Genomic DNA, 13,277 nt, shown 5'->3' with positions numbered 1-13,277 from the left:
GACAACCCTAACCAATGGGAGAGCAAATAGGACAGCTGGACTCAGATGCTTCCACTGTTAGCCAAACAGTGGATCAGGGCTTCATATCTGCAGTCTTGTGAGTTGCAAGCATGCACAGATGGCTCAGAGCTAACGGCTGGAGCTCAACCAACTATGTGCATGTAGAACAGCCCTTCTGCATGCCATAGCAGAGGGTGGGAGGGAACAGATCCAGATGCCAGTACCAGATGCAGTAGTAACAAGTGAAAAAAATAAAGTGATGTGTGGAAAAGGAGCCACCTTGCGCCTAAACATTGCCATGTTCCTGCCAATCTAAACAATGAAATGGTGCAGATATCATAACACTGAGAAAATAAACTGCATAAGTGCACACGGACATGCATACTAGCACTGCCAGCTCCACCCCTGAAGGTCTGAGGTTGAGCTGGAAGGTCTGAGGGGTCCTCTATGCGTGTTCAGCCAAATGCAATTAGAAGCCCCCTTCAGGCAGAGGTAGAGCAGGCAGGGATGTTAGAAGTGGTGCTGGTGGTGCGTGTCCCCACACATCCCCTACAGGCTTCATGTCCTTTGGCTGAACATCTCACAAGATATATATCTGAGGATGCACCTTTCTTGGCCATTTTCTAATAATGGATAGGTGTGTCCTTATTTAAAGTCTGTGCACATGGCACTAGTTGCACACCATACCTGATTTATTTTTATTTATTTTGCAGTAGTTTCTCCAGATTAGGAAGTATGTTTTCCATTAATTTGCCAAATAAAAAGGGTGGTGTGTAGCACACTTTATTCCCCTTGTCAGGGAGACCATAATATTTTCACTATACCTGTTATATGTAAGGCATCCCTCAATGCTGAAAGAAGGGGATGGGAAGGCTTTAAATTAGCAAACACCTTGAAATACCCAGACCTTAGTACTAGTGCATTGGCAAAGGCTGAGTGCAAACCAGTTCCTTCCTGATATTGACACAGAAATTCAAGTTAAACCAATGGATGAGCTTTAGTGAGAGCCAAAAAAAACAAGTTTAAATATGTTTCCTTAATCATTCCCTTTGTTTCCTCAAACCTTGCAAGCTGGCAGCAGAACATGAGATCCAACGAATGCCATTGACTACCTTTACTATACCAAATCAAATCAAATTTTATTATGCAGTCAATGACCCACAATACAAGCGATTTAAACAATTTCCCCAGCAAATTAAAACTCAATACAGTATCAATGATAATGCTTTGTTTAAAAATTCGAACTAGCACCGAGTTTCCTTTTTCGTAAAATCTGGGTATACAAAGAAACTTTACGACTGATTCAGTAATGGCCTTATCCTTGTCAGATAGAAGGTAATGCAATAGCCATTCAATAGATCTACCCGGGAAAGTTTTAGTAATTGGGAGAATCAGTTTGATACGAGCATCCTTGTATAATTCACAGTTGAATAGAACGTGATTGATGGTTTCAATCACCCCAGGCTTACAGAAACAGAAACGCCTTTCCTGGGGAATTCCCTGGAAACGGCCTACAAGAATCGCAGATTGGAGGCAGTTAAATCTGGCTCTAGTGAATAGGAATCTATATTGCGATAGAGTCAATTTTTCAAGGTAGGCCGCAGGATTTGGGAAGAGAAAGCTCAGACCAAAATAAAGCGGTGAACATGATGTTCGTGAACTGGACATTGAGTACTGTAGGTCTATGTCCCTAATCCGCTGGCCAATGATGTAGTTTGCTACCTTCCGGTCCCAAGTAGCCAAAAGATCCAATGAGAGGCCAAGACGTTTTATCTTCTCATTGAAAATTTTGGACCTGGAACTTATGAAGGAATCTCTCCATATTAGATGTAAATACCCTAGAGGGGGTCCTGCATAGGCCACTTTAGTCCAAAATCTAAAGGCCAGGAGCCAGGCTGAACACTCAATTGATGTAAAACCCGCTTCGAGTCAGAGTCCCGCAGCAGATGCACAGCGTGGCAGCCCAAATATGGAGCACAAAAAGTGCAAAAGCACCGCCTCAACTTTAGCGCTGAAACTTAATACCCATATAGGGATGCCATACAAAAGCTGCGGGAGGATTTTTACTTTAAATATTTGTAGGGCAGCTGGAATGTATTGGCCACCCCTGGTGTAATAGAAGTAGGTGGTAGCTTTAGAAATGTTATTGGCAGATGAGAGTGCAGCCTGTATATGAGCAGACCAGGAAAGTGAAGAAGAGAATATAATTCCAAGATATCTATATTGCCTGACCTGCTCAATCTTCTGACCTTCTATACTCCATGGCTCTTTTGAAAACCTACATGAGAATATCATGATTTTTGATTTTGCAAAATTGATGGTGAGTAGGGTTTTTTTACAATATAATGTGAAAACATGTAAGAGACGTTTAAGGCCAACTTTCGAGTAAGATAATAGGACCGCATCATCTGCATAAAGCAGTATAGGGCATTTCACCTCTGCCAATTTTGGGGAATGGAGATTATCTGCAAGGCAGTAACTGCTCAAGTCGTTAAGGAAAAGATTAAAACGGGTGGGAGCCAGGACGCAACCTTGGCGCACCCCCACATTAACAGGAATAGATTTAGTAAGACCATCATGTGCCCCACATCGGACACGGATCGAGGTGCACTGATAGAGGCAATTTATCAGATATAAAAGTCGCTTATCTATCGAGGTCTGTGACAGTTTGGCCCATAATAAATCTCTAGGGACTGAGTCAAAGGCAGTCTTAAGGTCCATAAAAGCGGCAGAAAGGCCCTTGTTAGAGCCACTCATGTATTTCTCCGCCAGATGTTGTAAAACTAGGCAATGGTCAATGGTAGATCTACTCTTTCGAAAACCTGCCTGCTTCCACCCCAGGATGTCCTCCTCCTCAATCCAGGCTTGTAATTTGATATTTAAGACACTAGCATAGATCTTACTCACAACTGAGAGGAGGCTAATAGGCCTGTAGTTGGTGGGATCACCTCTATCTCCTTTCTTAAATATCAGGATAACCACCGCCTCGAGCCAAGCTGAAGGGAGCTTGCCAGTAAGATTAAACTTGGTAAATAGATTAGCAAGCAATGGGGCCCACCATTCAGTGATTGACTTTAGCAGTTCAGGTAGTATAGTATCTATCCCTGGCGCCTTACCAGGTTTTAAATTGGAGATCATGGTAGCTATTTCCTTCTGCTGTATAGGGGGCCAGGCTGGTAATGAATTGAGCTCTACCAAAGTAGAAGCCCTGAAGGAATTATCCCCAAGATTCGCAAACAATACTGTAAAGTGGTGCTCCCACATGGCAGGAGAGATGGCACACCGTGAGGTGGAGTACCTTTACTATACTGTGCTACGTCAGACTTTCCTGATCTGAATGGTATCCCAGTACCCAGGAATGGAAATGGGTGCCCTCAACTCTGTTTACACATTGCTACAGGCATGGTTGGCTCTTTCCCCTCACCACCACTGCTTAAAAACATAAGAGCCCTGCTGGATCAGCTCAAAGGCCCATCTAGGTGGGAACACAGGAAGATATAAAGCTGCCTTATACCAAGTCAGACCAGTGGTCTATCTAGATCCGTATAGTCTCCACTGATTGGAGAAGGAACAGTGAGAAGGGATGTGCTCAATCCTCCTGCCTGCACTTTTCTTCCCCCATCCACATTTCCCAGATGATTTTAAGAGGAGCAGGGCTTACTTCTGGTCTCAGAGCTCCACCAGGAGAAATATGGTTGCAGGGAGGGAACTGCAAGTAAAAGAAGCAGCAGCTGAGGGGAAAATCCAGCACATTATGCTCACATCGCTTAAAATTATCTGCCCCTCTTCACAGGAAACTGCCGGGGTCCAATGTTCTAACACACTGGTCTTCTCCCAACATGTGTACTTTCTTATATCCCAACATATTTCTTTAGCAATTGTGTTATATGCTTTAAAAAAGACTCTTGTTTCTTCCAACACAGCATTGTTCGCTATGGAAATTAAAGTCGAAAAAGACATGAAGACTGGGGAGAGCACAGTTTTGTCAACAATACCGCTGCCATCGGATGAATTTAAGGTTGCAGGAGTGAAAGTATACGATGATGGCCGAAAGTCAATTTATGCAGTGTGTGCCAATGGAAGTGTAACAAATGACAAAGTAGATGATCTTGCACCTGTTGAAGTGGAGGACCTTTTAAGGCAAGCAAATGAAAAACAGTCCAAGTCTCCCACTGAATATCATGAACCAGTATATGCAAACCAGTTTTACAGACCCACAACTCCCCAGAAGGATAAGTTAGTCCAGGGACCAAATGGTGACAACAGTACTATTCAAAATAAGACAAACAGCCTTGACTATTTTTATAATGAGCCTGTCCATAAAAAAGACAAACAGCAACAACTTGAAGAAAATGGTCTAGATCTTGCAATGAACAATCAGCACAATTCTCACTCTTCACTCCTTCAACAAACAGGAAGGTCTCTACAGATTAGCCCCCAAAATAAGTTGGTACCTAATGTTCAAAGAGAGGTTGTACAAGAGGCTGCTGAGCCATATCAGAAAATGAGAGAGAACCAACAAGATACAAAATTCAGAAACTCTGTAAACACCAATGAAAGGTCTTCTCCAGGAACGCTAAAAAGTGATGAAGATTCTAGTTATAACGTGGTCCAAGCTGTGCCATGTTATGTGGATGATTCAGAACCTGTTACAATGATTTTCATGGGTTACCAGCATGTGGATGATGAAGAACTGAATAAAAGTGTCTGCGGTTATGATGGAATTATCCATGCAGAACTTGTTGTCATTGATGATGATGGTGAAGAAGAGGACAGCAAAGAGGAGAGTAAACCTGGGAAGCCTTTGTATCATCCAGTGGGTCCTTATAGCCAGGTATACCAGCCCACCAGCCAAGCAAGTGCAATTCCGCAGGCAAACCCCAGCAAAACTGCTGGTGACAATGTAAACATGTCACCTTATAAAAATTCCATATCACTCAAGGAACAAGAAGAAAGTTTGATCTGTTCTACCTACAATGGTCAACTCAATGGCCAGTTATCAGGTGATGGTACTGAAGATCCATCCTTAACAGGTAAAAAAATGGGCAAGTCACGTCACTGTTGTGCCCTCATGTGATAGACTGAGTCCTTTTATTACTCTGTCTCCCTTCTTCCTTTCAGCCTTTTTATGCCTCAGATCTGACTGATATTTAACCCATTTCTCCCTTGTCTTTCATTTAACCTTTAGTGATGTATTAGCAACCATACTACGCTGAAGGATCTAAGCGCACAATGTAGTAAGATTTTTTTAAAAAAAAGCTATTTATGCAGTCAGATGGGGGCTGGATGTATAAAAATCAGATATGGCTCTTTCTACTTCAAGTGTTTCTTGAAAATTCTGGTTAAAATGTTATCTCTTTGCTCCTGTGGCATGTGAGAAATATGGTCGTATCTTGGTGGTAAATGATACCATTTCTTCCCATAATAGGGATCTCCATTTCTGGAGTCCAGTTGTGCCTCTCTCTGTTCTCCTGACTTTGTACTGTATGATATACCTTGCACCTTAACATAGAAAGACTGGTTAAACAGGTTTGCTTTACTTCAACCTTGACTGAATGTTGGCCACCTCACTCGAAATGCCTTTGTGCAAGTTTTGATATTTTTCCTTAGCCTGTTTGATTTGGATGTCTGTGGTTTTTTAAAAGTATGATGAAAATCAAATTGTTTTGTCGGTACGTTAACCTCTGTCTGTCTATCTACCTTGAATAAAAGGGTCTTACATTTTCTAACCTGTTTGCATGGTTACTTTCACTCTGCTTCTCACTATAAACCTTTTGTATTCTAAACACTTTTTAGAACGCAACAGCCTTAAATCCAAGTAACTTAATAATTCAAATTGACACTGAACCTTAGTGTAAACCGCTGGGAGCAGCTCTGTTGGTTGAATAAAGGATTGCTCTTTACACAACATGGACTTACTTATAGGCCTGATTCACTCAAACAAATGAAGCTGAACTATTTGGATTTAAAACAGTTTACTTCTTTTGACTTAATTTTGGCTTCCCCCAGAGAATCCTGTGTAGTTTGTCAAGGGTGCTGAGAGCTGTTAGAAGAGCCCTATTCTCATCACCAAGCTATAATTCCCAGAATGGTTTAACAGTCAGCCCCTCTTCCCAGAGAACTCTGGGAACTGTAGCTCTGTGGGGGAAATAGGGCTGTCCTAACAACTCTACAGTACCCTTCACAAACTGCACTTCCCAGAATTCTTTGGGGGAAGCCATGACTGTTTTAAGTGGAGTAATAGTGGAATAAATGTATGGTGTGAATGTGGTCTTTGTGTGTTACAGTGCTTTGTTTTACAGTTTGGCGGCACTTCACACAGTCAGCTCAGATACTCTACTGTCCCTCCAAATATGGGATTTTGGAGAGAAAGCTTTCCATGAACCAGGTACAGCCTTCAACAGTGTTACCAGATGAGCAAAATTATCAGGGGTCTCAACACACAGCATGACACCCTTTGCGCTGTCATACACATAATATACAAGAATTTGCTCAGTGCATTACTTGCTTTGGCAGCGTAGTAGACCTTCCCAGTTGTTCAGGAAGTCTGAAGCCAAGCTCCGGATATTGTTGGATTCAAACTCTCATCAGCCCTGGCCAGTATATGGCCAATGGCAAACTGTGATGAGAGTTGTAGGTCAGAGGCATCTGGAAGACCATAGGTTTCCTATCCCTGGCCTAGCAAGAAGGCAGGTTATCTGTGCTCTTGCTGTCATAACCAGAGGTAGCTTGTTGTGTAAAGGAAAAGTCTGGCCTCATCTCTTTCCCCCTCTCCACAAGCAATTATAAGAGCAGAGTGTAGAGAAGACTTCCCTCTATCTTTCTTTATACTAAGTCAGTTATGGCTACAGTGCAGAGGCTTGTTAACCATATGAAATCTTTGTAATACATACTGGTTTCATATAGATGCATTTGTGGTTTTCAGTGCTTGGGTTTAAGCATGATGTGTATGGGTAATAGTAGAGAAATGCATGCTTGAGCATGAACGACAGCGTCCCCTTGCATTGGAGATTAAAGGGGAAAGGGTCTAGAATCTGATTAAGGTAGTGGCTCTCTGCCCATCCCCCTCCAAATATGAGATTTTGGAGACAAAATCTCCAAATGTTCCCTGACCCCCACCTCTCTTTTTCTAGAAAATTCACTAGGGACGTGGCAGTATTCTCCTTTGAGCTGTTGTGCATACTAGTTAAGGGATCTTGGGATGCTTCCAGATGGTTCTTTATTGTGGTATGGGTGCTCTTCATGCATGCAAGATTTTTGCAGTGTTGACATAATGTCATTGTCATAAAACAAATGAGCCAATTTCTCTCACTCCCCTTCCCCTATTTAATCCAGATTTACCCTTTCTGGGGAAAGTCCATTCAGTTTTTTTAAAAAAACTGTTGCCAACCACCCATTTTGCAAAGTAAGCCCCCATCTGGAAGCAGAACTTCCTTATTAGCCATTTCCTTTATTCTGTAGAAGCACCACCTCACCGCTCTGTACCAGAATAACGGACCTGAAATTAAGGTAGCCAGGAGCACACAATTCCCTGGCTGTCTGTAGGATTTATCATCCCCAGTCGAAGCTAAAGAGTTCTCCTTGCTTTGGTCCCCTTCCCAATGCATTGTTACTGTGGCTCGCCAAATATCCAATAAGCAGAGAATGCTAGGAAATGAGTAATTTTCCCAAACAGTATAATTACCCTGCTTGCTCTAAAAAGGAAACAAAGCCAGGAACACCCATCATAGCCAAGGTACAAAGAAAGAAAGTTGCTGTTTGTGAGGAGGGAGTAGAGCAGTTCTCAGATTTATTTTATTTATTTATGGCAAAACTCATCTTACTCAAGCCACTGAAATCAGTGCCACTGTGTATATGAGGAAGACCTAGTAGCCCAAGAAGCATTCCTGGATATCTTTTACATTTTAGGAGGTTAAAGTGTAAAAATCTAAAAAATAAATAAGCTAGGGCATACTTCATAACCCAATGTATGGGGAGGGAGGCACAAGTGTCAACAGGCCAGACTGAAAATGGAGGCTCCTCCTCTAACATATTATACTTCAGTCAGTGCAGCTTCTCAGATGCACACCTTTTTTAGCAGAAGCCTAGTATAATCCAGGCACTGGCAAAAATTAAAGTGGTGTATATTGGTGCCGCACAGTGCCAAAGGTTGGGCAGTGGCCAAGGGGCCCAAGGACACAGAAGTGCTCCTCACCTGCCACCCACTCATTCATCGCCACAGCTCCCATTCACTGTGCCCAGCTAGTCACCCATCTCCACATCCCTGCCTTACCTGGTTTCTGGGAAAGGGGGAATCCTTCTCATAGCATGGCATTTTGGGAAAGGGGGGCAGGGATTGCCTGTACATCTGCTGCAGTGGCTAGAAAGGAATGAAGAGCAGCAAGGGGAGATGGTGGTGGTGCTGCCACAAAGAAAAGGATGGAGAGGCATTGCCTAGACTGTGACAAGGTATCCCTGAAGTCTATAGCAGCCCTGTAGTGGTGGATCACTAGGAGATTTTTAATAGACAACGTTTTGACTATTAATTGTTAAACCACCACAACAAAAATATTCTCATAATTAGGACAGATCAGGGTTTTTAACAGCCTAACCCCAGTATAGATTTTTGCTTGTGTATGCAGGTCATTCCAGTGTATGGCTCAGGAGATACAGTAAGTAACTGGTTCCACACCCAAGCAGAGGTGGGCAACTCAAAGTCTGTTTCTAGTCTCCCACATTTTCACACCTATTCAATCCTAAATCTATTCTGGCCTGTTTTCATGTGAAATATGCAAAAGGACTTCTCATTCGTACACACACAAAATTGCACGTTCAATTTCTTTTAATTAAAAGAAGTGTTTTCATATGCTTGAGCCAAAACCAGCATTGGAACATTCAGGAAATGGGAAAGGCAGTATGTAATTTTGGTTTGAAACGCACGTTAGTGCAGGATATATGGGTCAGATCAAATTCCTTAAGCATCTCTACAAACACACACAGCCTTTCAACTCAGTACATCTGGTTCTGGTTGGTGGATCTTGGAGCTTTACTAAAAAACCAACCTCCATCCACCTACCCTATATATAGTGAAAAGACTGTCAACAAAGACATTAAAAAAACCAAATGATTTATAGTCAAGTGCCCAGCAGGTTAGGATGCAGATCCAATTGTCACTTTTATACTCTAGCAAGATGTTCTAATCTAGCACCCATTCTTCTTTCACCTGTTGCCTGTGTTATCGTCTCACTGTACATTAATAACTTCTGATTCTTAACTTTACTAAAATAATAGTCTCTTGGACCCAACCATTTGAAGGTAAATTTGCATTTCTCTAAAAAAGTTAGATGTAGAACTAGAAGTGGGATAATGCTTAATAGCCATGGCATTTTAAAATGTATTTTATTTCTTTATTTTGCAGCTCTGAGAATGAGAATGGCGAAACTGGGGAAAAAAGTGATTTAAAAGCAGCAGTGATATAATACTAAATATCTGCCGGTGTGATGGAAAGCAGAAGAAGAACTTTCTGTGATTTGGACCTTGACAGCTTTTGCCTGTTCAAAAGAAGCCTACATAGAATAGTGGCACTTTACAATGAAATGAATGAATGGCAAGAGTTGCAAAAATGTGTGCCTCTAGCTATTCAGCCTAATCCATATGAACTTCTGATAAGAAGTTCTGATGAAGAATTTCTGATAACAATGGGACATTTCTAATGAATACTATAATTATGTAATAGAAAGCTAAGAGCCAGTATCTTGAATGGGACTGCATCCAAAAGAGTTTTGTTGAGTGAGGGTTAGATGGCTCATTTTCAGCTCATCCGCTAAACCTGGCCATACATGTAAGAATAAATCCTCCTATCCTTTCTAAGCCAATGTTGGATGGAGGGCTAGAGCCATCATTTTTACATTCCCATAAATCAATTTCTGGGCCTGATGTGGACAACGGCACATCATGATATCTACCACTACCCAAATCTACTTATCTTACCTAGAGTTTATCTCCACATGCTCCTTTGGTTGTTATTTTATAAACAGTGGTAAAAGTAAATACTTTTCTAAGGTTAGGAAATTCCTGTCATTGTACCACTCACCTTGAAAAAAGGAAGGCTGAACTATGTATTCTAACAAACAGCTTTTGTCAGACTTCATTCTTTCCCTATTGGATGACTAGGGATGGGGGAAGATTCAGTTTGCTCCACATCTGCTGGATTATGCTTGGATCAGAACTAGGGATAGGGGACAAATTCAATTCATATTTAAATCTGAATTTGTCAAATTTGCACTTTCTGAAACAATATGAGAACCAAAACACAGCCATCCTTCAAAAGTCACACTTATCTGAAAAGTGTGGTGGTTTACCAACCACTCAATGCTTTAAAAATGCATATATTAAAGGAAATGCACCTAAAAATGAATATATTAGTGAAAACAACATAAAAATGCATTATATTAAGAGAAAATGCTTGGAAAAATGGCTGTGTTAAAAGAAATTCACACTAAAATGCTGAACAATTTTCATGAGGATTTTTTTTTAAAGTGAATTGCTACAGAAATGTGGAGAACTGAATTTAAGATTGGAAAAATGAGAAACTGAAAGAACCAAAATTGACAGATCTTTCCATCCCTGGAACAGAGCCTACTTATCTTCATGTCATTAGTAATTTGTAATAAATATTCAGCTGCACAACTGTGACCTTTTTTTCTTCATCATATGAAGCCATTGTTCCTTTTGCATTCCTAGGCCTTATCCACACAGGAGCCTAACTTCATACTAAAGACGCTGCTTTTACCATCGTAATAGATTTTCAAGGTCCACACTTCTTGCTCAATGATAGCTTCCAATTAGTGTCCGTTTCCTTGTGACCCCACCCTCTAATTTTACATGTTTACTCCCTCTGATTCAAGGCTGAAGCTGGGTGAGCATCTCAGTATGTAATTGCTAGGGGGGAAAATGAAACTGACTAGACTCCCCTATCCCCTTTTTCCATTGTCCAAGCCTGAGTGAAAGGCGAGGGGGAGTGAGTGAAAAGGCAAAGTAGACAGTGGCTGTGGCAGTTTTTCCAGGTGGCAGAGAGAGAGAGGGCGATAGGGCATTAAAAGAGAGCCTTCCCACTAAAAACTATTGAAGCAAAGCGCCTACAGGGAGGAGCTCAGCACAGCTGAGACAGTTTTTCCTTTCCTTTTCGCATTATAATTGGATTGGGTTAATACAGATTTAAAGAGGAAAACTGAGTGATAGCTTCTGATTGCCTGCAATGTCATGTGAACCATGCAAATTAAAAGGAGATGCAAGTAGCACAAGAAACACAGCAAATTGCCATGTGGATGAGCCTCTAGTTTCCCTGAACCTCAAACTGAACTGTAAATACCTGAGATGTGCAGTGGGAAATTTTCTGGAACATAGACATGTGGACTAGGTTGCATGTCTACAACCCTTTTTGAGCATGGTTTGTGCCTACTTACTTTTCTGTGTGTCTTTTTTGTTTTTGTTTTGTTCTTAAATAAGGTGGTCTGGAAGTTATCTGCTTCTTGATTGGAGAAGCTAGAACATGCAGTGTTTGCTGCACATGCTGAAGCACTTTGAAGTGCCTAGAATAAGTAGTCTGTTATGAGATGCTATTATATCTGGGTTACCTGTACAGAAAAAAGATAGGTGTCCTATAGGTACATGGGACAGCCATCTTATTCTCTGTGCCGTCATCCTGAAGTGATGACACATAGGGATGGGCAAATCTTTCCATTTCGGTTCCTCTTAGTTTTCCAATCTTAACTACAGTTCTCCACATTTCCACATCAGTTTGCATTTTTTTCAAAAAAGCCCTCTTTGGCATTTTAGTGCAAATTTCTTCTAATATATACATTTTTGTAAAGCAATTTTCCCTAACATGATGTATTGTTGTATGTTATTTTATGCACAATTTATCCTCACATGTGCATTTTTGTGCACATTAGCTGGCTTAAGAACTAAAATGCAAAATTCAAGGAAGTGCAAATTTTGAAAGATTGCTGTGCTTTGGTTCACATATCGGCTAGGAAACGACAAATGAAGTAGATGCTCCTTTAAATGTGAACTGGATCAAAATTCTCCCCCATCCCTAGTGCCACACTGCTGGTTCCAGGGGCTTCTTACTCATGTGTCAAGCACCCTGCTTTCTAGCTCCTCCAAGCGTACACACACATGCACTTCACACCTTTAAAAGCCTATGAATTTGTAGGATTTTGCCTAAAATATCCACACAGGCACTTGACAGGAACAATGAATGAATGAGTAGATTTATCAGCCTACTCATATGCAAGGACCACAAACGGGATTAAGACCTTTTCCATTCATCCCTAACTGCAGGTGTGGGGAACCTTTGGCCTTCCAGACATTGCCAAACTAAAACTCCCATCATTCCTGGCTGCTGTCCATGCTTGCTGGGACTGACAGGAGTTATAGTTGAATGAAATCTGGAGGGCCAGAGGTTCCCCACCACTGCCTAACTTTGATTCTACCCTGCAGCCTTTTATTGCTTTTCCTGTTTTACTGTTTTGTAGAAGTGCTACACAAAGGATTTGCATGCATCCCTTCCTCTCTTTTTCTTGCTGCAGAGAGTGACAAGATAGATATTGGATTACCAGAGGGGCTAATCATAGCTGCAGAATTTCAGATTTCTACTTCTGACAGTAGCAAGGCCAGTCCTCTGAATTACAAATAGCCTATACCTATGCACAAACCCACCTGGCCCCATTGTCAGCAGCATGGGGGGCTGCTGAGTTTGAGGCTGTGGCTCACAGCAATAGCCTTGACTCTACGGTCATTCCCCAAAAAGCAAGAAAATACTTATGGCTAACTACTTGCCTAGGCATGTCTGAAACTCCAAAAGAGAAACCCTCTCTGCTAATCCACTCATACTAAAAAGGGACTTGCTATGGTCTCTTGTAGAAGCACCACTGAAGTCCTGCAAATGTAACGCATCATGGATTATGTCAGCCCCATCCTCTTTCAGAACTGGGAGGGAAAAAATCATATATAAAAAAATCTGTTAAGGAGGGAGAGAGGGACAAACAGGATACAGCAGCTCTTTCCACCATCTTCTGCATATGCCGCTCTGTCCCCTTTCTGTTTTAGCCACTACAATTTAGACAAAGTTTCCCTGTCACAGTATTGTTGTTCTTCCTTCAGCACCTCTGCTAAACATGTTTTTCAGATTGGTAGAGATATACATGGCCAACGTTCTTAGGGAAAGGGTTGTGTGTTTTTTCATTGTAATGAATTGTATTCCAGCAGTGAGATTAGCTAGAGGGACAGTTCTC

The 13,277-nt window shown here is 41.5% G+C and overlaps 1 protein-coding gene across 2 annotated transcripts in view; it reads left to right on the top strand.

Annotated features, from left to right (window-relative positions):
* The window catches only part of PALMD (palmdelphin), an 82,344-nt gene extending 71,676 nt beyond the window's left edge, over positions 1-10,668 (top strand). For both annotated transcript variants that reach the window (XM_061633696.1, XM_061633697.1), the window contains 2 exons: positions 3,924-5,033; positions 9,398-10,668. In XM_061633696.1, the coding sequence (XP_061489680.1) occupies positions 3,924-5,033; positions 9,398-9,441 (1,154 nt within the window). In that variant the 3' untranslated portion in view covers positions 9,442-10,668. The remainder of the gene's footprint in view (positions 1-3,923; positions 5,034-9,397) is intronic.
* Positions 10,669-13,277: the final 2,609 nt, after the last annotated feature.

Source organism: Rhineura floridana, chromosome 6 (genome assembly GCF_030035675.1).
Source record: "Rhineura floridana isolate rRhiFlo1 chromosome 6, rRhiFlo1.hap2, whole genome shotgun sequence".
In the NCBI taxonomy this organism is placed as follows: domain Eukaryota; kingdom Metazoa; phylum Chordata; class Lepidosauria; order Squamata; family Rhineuridae; genus Rhineura; species Rhineura floridana.
This window is presented reverse-complemented; position numbering and strand designations above follow the sequence as displayed.